The 13,492-nt window shown below is 37.6% G+C and overlaps 1 protein-coding gene across 1 annotated transcript in view; it reads left to right on the forward strand.

The window, feature by feature from the left end:
- clmna (calmin a) overlaps positions 1-11,882 on the forward strand; it is a 33,692-nt gene extending 21,810 nt beyond the window's left edge. Inside the window, exons 4-13 of the mRNA XM_052154274.1 lie at positions 85-168; positions 3,141-3,233; positions 3,709-3,902; positions 4,640-4,833; positions 5,288-5,370; positions 6,284-8,215; positions 9,106-9,263; positions 9,679-9,757; positions 9,860-9,915; positions 10,383-11,882. Coding sequence (XP_052010234.1) covers positions 85-168; positions 3,141-3,233; positions 3,709-3,902; positions 4,640-4,833; positions 5,288-5,370; positions 6,284-8,215; positions 9,106-9,263; positions 9,679-9,757; positions 9,860-9,915; positions 10,383-10,545 — 3,036 coding nt within the window. The 3' untranslated portion in view covers positions 10,546-11,882. The remainder of the gene's footprint in view (positions 1-84; positions 169-3,140; positions 3,234-3,708; positions 3,903-4,639; positions 4,834-5,287; positions 5,371-6,283; positions 8,216-9,105; positions 9,264-9,678; positions 9,758-9,859; positions 9,916-10,382) is intronic.
- Positions 11,883-13,492: the final 1,610 nt, after the last annotated feature.

The raw sequence follows: 13,492 nt of genomic DNA on the forward strand, positions 1-13,492 counted from the left end.
TAGTTCCACATACATTTCTGAATCTATCTTATTAAATAATTTTAACATGAACGACTAAACAAATTCTGACCCTTGACCTTTCAGCTGCATGGGTTTAAGCCATCCTCACATCGCATTTTCAGGCTCAATAACATCGCCAAAGTATTGACGTTTCTGGAGGAAAGAAATGTAAGTATTATTTGATGTCACACCCTTTCAAAAGAGTAAATGATATGCCCTTAAAGGAACAGTTCACCCAAAAACTTAAATTCTCTTATCATTTACTCACACTCATGCCATCCCAGATGTGAATGACTTTCTTCTGCTCTACACAAATTAAGATTTTTAGAAGAATATATCAGCTTTGTAGTTCATTTCAATGCAAGTGAATATTGGCCAGACCTTTGAAGCTCCAAAATGTAGATAAAGTGAGCATTAAAGAAATGTATTTGACTCCAGTGGTTTAATTCATGTCTTCTGAAGAGGTCCGGTCAGTTTTCATTGAGCATAGACCAAAATATAACTCCTTTTTCACTGTATATCTTGCCATATGCAATCTCGAGGCACGATCATAATGTCAAGCTCGATTACACTGCCTAGTGTTTGACCAATGCACAGAGCATTAGATGGCACTATAGGGAGTGTAGTTGAGCTTCAGATCAAGATCGCCAAGGAGACTGTTCTCAAGATTTATAGTGAAAAATGAATTATATTTTGGTCTGTTCTCACCCAAAACTTATTGGATTGCTTCAGATGACATTGATTAACCCACTGGAGTCTTATGAATTACTTTTATGATGCCTTTATCTGCTTTTTGGAGCTTCAAAGATCTGGCCACCATTCACTTGCATTGTATATGGGCCTACAGAGCAGAGATTAGGGGTGCACAATTAATCGAAAAACTAATCACGATTATGTAAACATAAAAACTGATGATTACAGTGTTCAGTTTAGCTGTGCTCCTGTTGCATCAATGGTTTCTATTTACAACTTATTTTTTCAGCGGTTGAATATTCTAACCAATAACTAACATGTCCATTGAGCAATGAAAAGGCAATGGCCAATCAGAGCCCCTTAGATTAGTCCTCTGTCCTATCTGTAATGACAACTGATCCTAATGTGCAAGTTTTAAACCATCTGAATGCCCAGATGCTGGCTTGATGTTCTAGCTCTGTTCAAGTGGAACACGAAAATTAATACTGAAGAAACATCACCTGACACTTGAAAAGAAGCTGTAGAACAAGATCGAACAGCACTTTGTAATTATTTTGGATTCATTGCATATTGCACCGCTTGCTTTGAACGTAGAGTTAAATACACTGCAAATGAGCAACACGACAAAACTAAAACAATCCGTTCTAATCGACGCACAGACGCGGTGTAAATAATTGATTTATTATGCAGATTAGACAGCTATGTTTTTAATGAGAGCATTTGCGAGAGTGCAGAACATTGTGCAGAGCGTCATGAGCTTGCGTCAAAATGCAGATTTAAAACAGTGTCTACCTGCAGTGAGTGACAGCAGTCATTGTAATGGGAGAGTTTGTTGCGTTGCTCGATTTCTGTGTACAATTTATTAAAAATGTAATAACAGTTTTGTTTTATCATGTTAATAAGTAGGCCAATGTGAATTTGATTTGTACAAAATAGCAAATTGTCATTGTTATCGCATCTGCTCTAATAAGACCATTTGCCAGGCAGCTGGTATTAGTAGATTTAACATTTTCACGAATTGCACAAACTCCGATAGCAAATTAATGTTTTTAATTTCCAAAGTGCAACCACTGAGGCCACAAATGATCTAACGATGATCTTACATGAACAAGAGCACCATTGAAGATCTAACGGGATGAATGGTCCCCTGTCGAGCCACCAAAGTTCTTACTGAACGCAGTAACTTGGTCGATTTAAATCGGCTGTTTATAAGTTTCAATATTGAATATCCCATATTATTTACTGTATGTGGACTAATAATTTAAGCAGTAATTTAGCAATAATTCAATTTATTCTATACCATAGATATCAATTTACAATCATTTTCATTTGCCTTACCTTAACAGAAATTATTACAATATAAAATACAATACAATATAATATAATGCTTAAAAGATGCTTAAAAGAAACTGGAGTGCAGCTCGTATCACCATTGAAATCTGCTACTCTGAAGAACCTTGCGGTTGCTTTGTGACATCACAGTAATTTAATATTTTAATCAACATTGATAATTGTGATTTACAATATCAAGAGCAATAATCGACAATTATGATTTTTGCTATAATCGTGCAGCCCTAGCAGAGATCTTCTTCTAAAAATCGTAATTTGTGTTCTGTAGAAGGAAGAAAGTCATACACATCTTGTATGGCATGTGGGTGAGTAAATTATGAGAATTTTTTTATTTTTGGGTGAACTATTCCTTTAATGTTTTTCCTGAAAGTGGCCCATTTATGTGACAAAGACCCCGTTTACACCTGGTATTAAGATGCGATCCGATCACATGTGGTCAGATGAGACACGTCGCTGTTAACACCTGGTCACTTAAATGCATCTCCTGTGACCACGTGTGATCGGATTTGGAGGGGAGGGTCTCTGTCAGTGTGTTAATTCAAGATAATGAACCGCAATAATGTCAGAAAAGACAAAGAATATTTCTCCCAGATGCAGCCACAATTTAATCTAAGCACAAAAGCAGCATTTTGAGCAGAATTATCTGATAATTTAGTAGATTACGTGGATTATTCTGAGCTGCAGATGTTTGTGCTTGTCATAAGTCCCTGCATGTTGATTTCAGACACACTGAAGAAGATCTGTTAAGTTCTCATGTTTGTGTATATATCCGTTTTTTTTACATTTCTGATCAGATGGTTATTTCCTTTTAAAGCCGTTCGTAACCAGCAAAACTTAAACTTTTGTTTTAGCGCAGCGGGATGGGGCTTTGCTGCTGCCGAGATGCATACAGGACGGATTAGCGTTTACACATCAAATGTGATGCAGTCAAATGCGTTTTTGACCACATTTGTATGTGATTTTTGTGATCTGATCACAAAACGTGTTAGACCCTGTTTAGACCTGTATCTAGCGCAGACCACAAGTGATTGGATCACCAAAAAACGCATCTTAATACCATGTGTAAACCGGTGTGATAAATCTCCTTCCTGATTCAGGTGAAATTAGTCAGCATTGATGCAGCAGATGTCGCAGATGGCAATCCATCCATAGTGCTTGGGCTTATCTGGAATATCATCCTCTTTTTCCAGGTAGCTAAAAATTGTTTTCTCACTAAGTGTTTTTTCAGTCCTACACCAGTGCTCCTCTTGATGCTTTTGCACAAAAGACCACATCAGATTGGATTTAGTTAGGTAAATAGTTAAACAATAGATTAATTGAGACTCAAGAGTCTTTTCAATGTGCCTTTCAAGTGGCTGTGGTAAGGGATTAGGTCCAATTGGACCAACGGTTTCATTTTAAAGCACGTATTTAATCTCTTGGCCATCGCATAATGCTGGAGTAAGGCGCAATTGTGCTTTCGCTTCTCACTAATCTGATCAAGGTTAATTGTTTGAGCCACGACGACTGTTATCACTTATGTCTTGTCAATGTTTAGACAGAACGACAATGTTTAGACAGAACCATAGAGTTTACTTAGCAGCACAATACAAAATGCCACAAGGCCACCCCACTGAACAAACATCAGTCATTTACCCATTTAGTAATTAACTGTTTGTATTACAGATCAAGGAACTCACAGGGAACATTAAGAGTCAGTTCCCCTCCTCCTCCAGCCTGTCATCCATCCCCACCAGCTCCGATTCAGATACTTCTCACTCCAGCACCCCCTCAGATGAGAGGAAGCCCACTATTGCTCCAAGGGGTCAAGGGAAGGTGATCAAAACCCTCCTGCAGTGGGTCCAGAGGCGTACAAGAAAGTAAGACTTTTAGTGAGCAATTGGAATTTTTAAAGGGATATTTCACCCAAAAATTACACTTCGGTCATCATTCCCTCATGTATTTCCAAACCCATAGGAATTTCTTTCTTGCGTAGAACACATAAGATAATGTTAGGGAGAATGTTAGCCACTTTCACCATCTTTTTTCTATACAATGAAAGTTAATTTTGAATGAGAATAATATTCTGCCTAACATCTCCTTTTGCATTCCTTGGAAGAAATAAAGTCACAGGGGGTTTGGAATACCATCTACTAAAACCTAAAATATTTTATGAATTATTGTTTACATCCTGTGGCTACTTTTGAAACAGTGAGTTTTTAATGTTTACGGATTGTCCCCATCCACTTCCATTGTAAGTGCCTCACTAGAACCCAGAATTATTTTTAAGAAAATGAGGGACAAGTCGAAATAAGTTTGTGGCAATCAACGTTATGCATTTACATATACATTTACATTTATGCATTTGGCAGACGCTTTTATCCAAAGCGACTTACAGTGCACTTATTACAGGGACAATCCCCCCAGAGCAACCTGGAGTTAAGTGCCTTGCTCAAGGACACAATGGTGGTGGTCGTGGGGATCGAACCAGCGACCTTCTGATTAACAGTTATGTGCTTTAGGCTACTACGCCACCACCACTCCAGCTGCTGCTTAACTTGAATTGAAACTGGAATATACCTTTAAGGTCCAGCTGTTGGTTACTATGTTCTTCCAGATATGGAGTTGCTGTTCAGGACTTCAGAAAGAGTTGGACAAGTGGTCTGGCGTTTCTTGCTGTGATTAAGTCCATTGACCCCAGTCTGGTGGATATGAGGAGAGCCCTGCTTAGATCACCAAAAGAGAACATTGAGGAAGCCTTTAGAACAGCACACTACAGTCTTGGCATCCCAAGACTCCTGGAACCTGAGGGTAAATATTGAAGTATTGTTTGATATTTGAGCTCTTTACACTGATCTCTGGGATACCTGATTCTGATTGGTCAGTCACAATGTCCAATTTGCTACATCGCTGTGCTAGTTTCATATCACGCAACAGTATTGTTCTTCTCATAAAATAAAATAAATTCAACTTAAATTCATGTTCATTTATTTGTTTGGTAAGTAGCCATGTAACAAGCAGGACTATGTACAGTCAGCTCATCATTACCATAAAATAAACCTTTCAGGGTGTCATGTCGAGTTCCTGAACAACCTGTTGGGGTTTATTTTGTGATCACGATTGGCTGAATATCCCTTACCTATTTAATGGAACATAACAAGTAACTTACTTGTGCATAAACACTTGTTAATATGATAATGAAGTGTATGTTTTCTGGGCTGACACATCATCTCAGTCGAACTAAAACTGGAACATTTCATTACAGATGTGTTCTTGAATCCCCCTGATGAACAATCCATAATGACCTACGTATCCCAGTTTTTGGAGCACTTTCCTGGAATTGAAGAGGTACGATCCATTGCATGTCTCCCAATGAAATACAGCATCACACAACATGGCTCAACAAAAAGGTGCCAGTGTGAGAGAGTTTTGGACCAGTTGATGGAACTGTTCCTCACCCAGTCTGGTCGTTTATCATGAACTTGTATTTTTATGTCTTACCAATTTAAACATTTGGAGGTGCATTCACAAAGAATGATTTGCGCAAGGAAAAGTGCTATTTGCACACATCCCCGTCCCCCCCGCTGGTTTAATATCCAATTCACCAAATTAATTATGCAGATCAGGCAACAGTGTGAACACGCCCACAAAATCTGTACAGTGCGCTGGCTTTCATACATTTTTGGGGTTTGTTAAAATTGCAACTGTGACTTTTGATAGTCATAGAAACATAAGTTAGTGAGTGGCGGTGGCGTAGTGGGCTAAAGTGCTGAACTGCTAATCAGAAGGTCGCTGGTTCGATCCCCATAGCCACCACCATTGTGTCCTTGAGCAAGCCACTTAACTCCAGGTTGCTCTGGGGCTTGTCCCTGTAATAAGTGCACTATAAGTTGCTTTGGATAAAAGCATCTGCCAAATGCATGTAAATGTAAAAGTTAAAATGGGCTGAAAATTTGTAATGTAAAGAAACATAAAGAAGTGATGTGATATGCCTTGGTTTTCCAGTATAATGCCATAGAATTACATTAAAGATTAGTTTTTTTGCTGCTTAGTTAATGTTAAAGTTCAATGTTTGCTTAATGTTCAATGAAAATACTACTTTGTAAAAAAAAAAATTTAAATAAATAATCTTAAATCATAAATATAGGCAGACTGGCCTGCACATAAAAATCCTTATTGTTGAGCACTGCACAAAGTTAAAATAAGTGTATTATGTCTTAACTTGTGATGATTCATGTGCTATTTTATTGTGTTTTTGTAGGATGAGACATCAGATATTCTGGAAAGGAGTCAAATCAGTGCTCGAACGAACGATCCTCCTGTTCGGAATGGCGTACAGAGGAAACGGGAGTCTTGTACAGTCAAGAAAGACTTGGTTCATCCGCCACCCAAGATCTTCATCTCCTCAATGTCTGTAGATCATGAACCAATCACCTCTCCTGTCCTCTCACAGCCCCCCGAGGACAGACCCTGGGCTAGTGAAAGGTCATCCATGGGTTCAAGCACTAGTCCTGCAGATGACAGTCCCCTAGACCTGAACAAATATTGTTCCACATCTAGCTCCCCACAGCCTTCATTCTCCGACTCTGCGGTTAACTCACCTGACTTGTGGATAGAGGAACCAAGTGAATCTACTCAGCAAGAGACCTCTGAGCGGATCAAAGATGATCCAACAAACAAGAGCTGTGTAGCTGTTGAGAGCTATTCTACAAACCCTGGGGAAGCAACCTCAGACCTGGGGTCACCATTTTCACCAGTTAGCATGCCAGAAACCAAGTTGGACTGTGAACTTTTCATAGATGAGGGTAATTATTCCATCGGGTCCATAGATAGTTTACATGCCAAATCTACATTGCCATCTGAAGAGGAGGATGCCTACAAATTTATCTTGGATCTTAACAAGAAGGAATCTGCTAATCATTTGCCTAGAAAAGACATGAGGAATAAATCAGATGCAGTAAGCTTAGAACAAACAGAAATGGATCATTTGGAATACCAGGAATCAGAAAAGCCATCTTTTGATTTGAAAAGTGACTCAGGATACTTCCAAGATCATAAGGACGCCATGCCAGCTCAGCCTGAGGGTATCAGCGAGGCTCCATTTATTTCTGCCATTGATGAAGAAGTAGGTGCACTCGAAATTAAAATTGAATATGAAGCTTTTCAGGACAACAAGTCTTCCAATACAGAAGCCATACAGAGGAACCGCCTCGGGTTTACAGGTGGACCTGAAGAAAAGCCAATTGTATTTGAGGATGACAGTGAGCCTGAATGTCCAGTTCTCCAGTACGAGAGGGTCTCCATATCAAGTGAGGAGGACATTAAAATGTGTGCAGATCTGACTGAAGAAAATACACAGGAACCAAATGCAAACAATCTTCCAAATATCTTAAATGGTTATTCTGAGACCAAGGAGGACCTCCATGACGGGGAACCAAGTGGTCTTTTAGAAAGTGATGAGAAGAACCAGATATCTCTTAACCAAAAAGAACCTGTGTTGGTGTCAGATACAAGCCAGATAGAAGCAGAAGTTTCTGATGAAGATCACATGTGTTATATGTGTGGAGCTCCAGTGGCAAAGAGCTTGACTGAATCCATTGAACAAGATGCCGATTCAGACTCGGTGCATTCAAATGAGCTAGAATCAGGTGGAAATTTTAAGGACAAGCCAAGAGAGAATGATGCATTAAATGGAATTGTAAGTGATATTGAGAAGAAGCCCAGAGAGATTAGTATTTACACAGATCCTCTTATTCAAGGTAAGAGCAAGTTGGAAAGTGGGTCAGACAGCAGAAGGGAGAAGGAGTTTTCCCACAATATGAATTGTGAAAGCCAAGCTCAAAATTCAGACAACAGGGAGCCTGGCTGGGCCAGAAATAAACAGTCGGTATCTGTAATTCCCTGTGATGTAGTGGACTATGATGTTCCAAAATCTGACAGCAACATCCAGGAGGGAGATAAGAATTCCTCTACCAACAGTAAGCAGACTGTCACAAGTCAAACATCTGGTGGTCATTCCAATGAGGAAATTACTATTATGGGTGTCCGCCCTGAAAGACGTCCAACAGAGTTTCGTTTGGCCCTAAGTGTTACTCCACTCCAGCCTGCACCTCCTAAACGCTCACTTACTGAATCAGACACAGACACCGAAGATACGTCAGAGAGTCACGGCGACGTGTTTAAGCCGAGAAAGGTTATTTTTCATTCTCACTTCCCTTTTGCCTAGAAAACAAGGCTTGGTTTAATGTACTGACCCACAATCAGAAGTAGTGGGATCAGCATATGTGCTCTTTCAAGGTCACAACCTCCTTTTATGAATGTAGTTCACTTGAGTGCATTACTCAAAATGATCTCCTCTGGCTTTAATGATGTTATAGTAGCTATCAAGCATTCAGAGCCAGAATTATTATTTTCTTGATGCACGCTTACTATGTTGCATACATTGCAGCCCAGATTAAAGATTGATAGTTGAGAGGAGATATTGAAGACTGCAAACAGAGAAGAAAACTGGGTTACTGGAGGGATAATTGTTTGTCCAAGTAGATTGGGTATCAGAAAATTGGAAAGCCAATCTTAAATCACTTTCTATAAAACTGGCCTCTAAATGAATAAATGTTAATGAAAATGGGTCCGGAACAATTAAATTTTGGATAGGATTTGATACATAATGCTATTACAATAATTATAATAAAATCAGTTATTAAATCCTATAATGGATGCATTTAATTTTTGTTTGTCAGATCAATGCATTGCAATGGATTAAGGGATTTTTTACTCCCCTACACCTATACAGTGATTTCAGAAGCGTTTACATTTATGCATTTGACATGTGCTCTTATATAATAGCTAGTTACATTGCATTTAAATTATGATTTTTTTTTTTTAAACATTTACATTGCCTTCTGTGTGAAATGAACCCATGACCTTGATATTAGCGCTTTGACATATTACCACTTGAGCTATAGAAAGACCCCTATAGAAGGATGTGATATTAGCATAGTGTAAATTCAATAACTGTTACCCCAGATATTGATCCTGCAATCCTGCATTATAAATTCACTCACCTCTACTGTGTCTGTCTAGGCAAGAGTTAGATCTTTGCACCTCCAGGAGCAGAGCCCATTTGACAGGCACCCAGGAGAATGGGGCGCGGTGGAACCTGATTCACCCGCTGAGCACTGTGAGCTCATTAAGACAGTTGAAGGCTTTACCGGTGCCAGAGAAAACACTGGGACTCTGAGGTACTACTCTATTATTAGAGTCTGCTACAGAAACACAGCCCGTGCCACAGGGGAAAGTTCTGTTTTCTGAAGGACATGACCTCACAAGCATGTCTTTTAGAACACTTGTAAATTGCCTTAAATGTTCTTAATAATGTTTAGTTTGAAGACTTGATTGGCGAACAGGTCATATCCATTTTAAATGAATGATGCAAACGTTTTGATCCTGTGTTAGTTTTGCAAATGTGTTTAGTGTAAAAAAAAAAGAAGTTCGAACAGGCTGATGTCATGAAATTCTGCCTCTTTTCTTTGGCTGGGATTCAGTCTGTCATTAATAAATCAACTTATGTGTAACTAATGCCCATATAAGGTTCAGTCAGGCATATGAAAATGGTTTATTTTATCAGCTATAACAAATGTGTCTTTCTCGTAAAAGGGAAGGAACCTTCACAGACGCAAGTCCCCTGTTGACTACTATACACTTGAGAAAGCTTGTTGACACCACTGAATCAAAGGTTTGTTAATGCACAAGACTACTATTTTAAGATTACATGAATGATGCCTTAAATAATGCTGCTTACTGAGAAGACACTAATCTATTGTTGTTGTTATTCCAGGGACAAAATAGGAATGCCATAGATGGCAAAGTGGACAATTCCATCATAAATAAAAGGTAACAAAACTTAACATTAGAACATCTCATAGACTTTTTACTAGGATACACCTAGTATTTGTTATACACCTCTTCCTGGAATACAACAAGTCATTGGGAACATTTCACTGGCAATTTTCAATATTAAATTAAAAGCTTTCATAATCCAATACAAGACTCGTCATTTTCTGTGGAAACACCCTATAGTGTGGTATACAGTAGTACACTAATACCTTGTCTTACTGTCAGGCCTTGTTTCCACCCTTTTCTCACACAATGCAGCAATAATATTGTAAGGTTGACCCAGTAGACTTGAAACCATTTTATCCCTGTTTTATTAGACCTTCTTCCTGGTGCTCCTACAACTGGAGTGTATTTATACAATGTTCTTTATAATACAAGCAATAAAAGTTACTTTCTTTGAATTTCTGACCATTTTTTTATATTTGGGATTCTAATACTACATGCACTTGTTTGTTGCATTACAGTTTGGAGAGCAAGACCGCTGCAAGTCCAGAAAGTGCACATGATTTAACCTGGGTAGACATCTACATTCTTTTGGCTTCTTGGCTCTTCGTGTACTGCCTTCTTGTCTTGCCACAGATTGACTCACAGACACTTCCTAAACTCCTCTTCAACATAGATGAATGACCCTAACGATAACACTCACACAGCTCTGATCATGATTCTTATAAATCAAAGACCCCTGATGACTGTTTTGATCTTTTAAGAGTAAATGAAAAGGATTGGACACATATTGATCCGTTCTGTTGCCTTTTTATTTTCTTTCATATCTGCTCACTAAGACTTATGGAAAGTGTTTCTTTCTTATTACTGGTAGTCAGTCAACTTATACTGGGTTCCCTTTGGATACATTTATATGCTATCTGCACCTAATTTTTAGGTGCACATGCTATGTAACGTTTTGATTATTTATAATGCTTCTGAAGAACATGCTTTTTTGGCCATTTCTTTTGTTTGTGGTTACACTATATGAAGAAACGAGCATCTGCAAGACTGTGCAACTGTTTGTACAAAAATAAGTGAATGTTTTTGGTAAAGCTGTTGTGCTATGTTGTTTTTTCTTTTCTTTTCTTTTCTAATGTATCTTTTAAAAAAGTGAACACAAGTCTTGCCCCTCAGATTTTAAATAACATTATATAGTCAGCAAAGGTTTTTCAGCACATACAGATTTGATAAGATAAGGCCGGTGTATTTATGGCACATATTTTAGAAAGGAAAACCACATAGGGCTTACTAAGTTATAATAGAGCTTTATGGTGTCAGGAGCACTTTTTTAAAGCTCAAGACAAGAACTGCCAAAGAGTCAGTTAAAGAAACTGAAACACCCCCGACACAGTGAACAAATTATACATTTGCCTATTCTTTTAAATATAAATTCTGCACTTATTCACAGTATATGTTATATGCATTTAACAAAATGCAAGAGCACACAATATATCTTTAAGACATTTATTTGTCATTTTACATGTTTATAAATGCAGTATATTGACAGAATTTGTAATATTTTTGGACACTGAAGTTGTTAGTGGCGTTTTTTTAGGTCTCTGGACTAATATGAAACCCAATAGGTCTTCTGTAGGATTGAATTGAGATTGTGGGGTGTCTCCTTATATTTTCTTTAAAAAAAATTATAATACAAAAAAAAAAAAAAAAAACTGTAATTTACACCTCCATCATGCAGAACAGGCACAATGGCTGCATAGTGCTCCTCGCATGATCATTGCAAATTAAAGCGAACTCTGGACATAGAGTGAATGTAAATGCATCCTGTTAAATTTGCATAGCCTACAAAGTATGTCCAACACCGCAAATAAGCCAAACTTTAGACTGCAATTCTGCATGAGAATGTGTATGGGAAATAACTTGTCTTAAACTTTTTTTTTCAAAGTCACCAAGTGAATTTCTGTCCTGCTTTTGTCATGGAAATGATTCATGTTATAATGCACCAGAGTGCAATAAATGATACATACTTTGGTTGCTGTGAGTGCCGTCTGCTTTATTTTACCCTGCTTTAAGCAACTTGTATCAACACGACCTTTTATCTACAATGAAATCTTGACATTCATGTTTAGATGAATTTAGCCTCTCTCGGTGTCCATACTTTTGCACAAAACGCCACCACGAGGACAAAAGCAAAGTAGGCTGGCAGCTCAATTAAAATGATTCATCATAATTTATTTTAGTTCTAAAAACATTGTCGTAATAAATAGCTGCACATATAACGCTTAGCTAACGTGTGTGTGTGTGTAGATTGTTCATTTATGTTGTATATGGAAGTGGATATGATATAGGCCTACATATGGATTAACATACGGGTACTATGGAATTGAATTAAGTGGGACACTGCATTTGGAATATGATGTATTTGTAAGAGATTATCAAATAGAGCATCACACCAAAATAATACAAACACTGCATTTCATATGCGATAACTTAAAATTAAGTAAAATTAAGCAGTTCACTAGACAATCTGAGAAACGTGATCGTACATCTATCTATCCCATAGAGCCTATCGCCATCTGCTGGTATATGTAGTCCATATCCAACTTTTTGGGCTGTCTACACATCCCGAACTAATGTAGCAATTTCTGAACACATCTAAACTCGACACAGTCTGGAAAGTTCACAATTAAATCCCATATAAGTTTAAGTGGCAGTTGTGGTCGCATGCATCTACATTGGTCCAGCTCAGAATTTTAAAGGTATAGTACACCCCAAAAAAAGAAAATAAAATTCTGTTATGATTTGCATCATGGCATTTCAAAGACATATGCTGTAATTTTTTTATTATTATTATTTTTAAGTATCATTTCTGAAGAATCTATAATCTGCTAATAGCTAACTTCTAGCTTGCGTTCAGTTACAACTCTTGCAACTGTTTATGCATCTTAGAGGCGACATTTTTAAAAATTCTGGTCTGATGCCAGCTTTGGCCGAGGCAAAGGTTATCAGTGAATAACGACTCTACTTTCGATCTGTTTCTCTCACAAATCTATAGTATTGCTTTTGATTACGTAATAATATAGCTCACAAGTCAAATAAACTACTTTTATTATGTTTTTATGGTGTTATTTATTTTGTTCAAGTGGTGTATAACGATTCTTCAAAATCTTTTACGTCATTATTCCACAAGAGAAAAATATTAGGATCTGGAATGACGTAAGGAGGAGTAAATAATGACAGACTTTTCATTTTAGGGCAAACTATTCCTTTTATGTTGGAGTTACACAACACCCTTTTGAATTTTTCTATTTGTTTGCTTTTTCTACATGAAGCACAATGGGTGCTGTGTGTGAATATTGCGATATTCCAGTCCTCTTCAGACTCTGAAGTTCAATTACTTCACTGATATTCTTATTTACATTGAAATATTTGATATGCAAGGCATTGAATTCATTGAACTGAATTCAATTTAATTAATTCATTAACTGATTTATTGTACATTGTCCTTAAACACTTTATCTTTACTCAGTGTGTTGCATTGCAGCTCCAGAGCATCACACTAATTATTGATCTACATGGGGAAAGATTTCCTGCTAATACTTTTGTCATTTCACAAACCCAAGGTAAAGTT

This window comes from Xyrauchen texanus, chromosome 22 (genome assembly GCF_025860055.1).
Source record: "Xyrauchen texanus isolate HMW12.3.18 chromosome 22, RBS_HiC_50CHRs, whole genome shotgun sequence".
Taxonomy (NCBI): Eukaryota; Metazoa; Chordata; class Actinopteri; order Cypriniformes; family Catostomidae; genus Xyrauchen; species Xyrauchen texanus.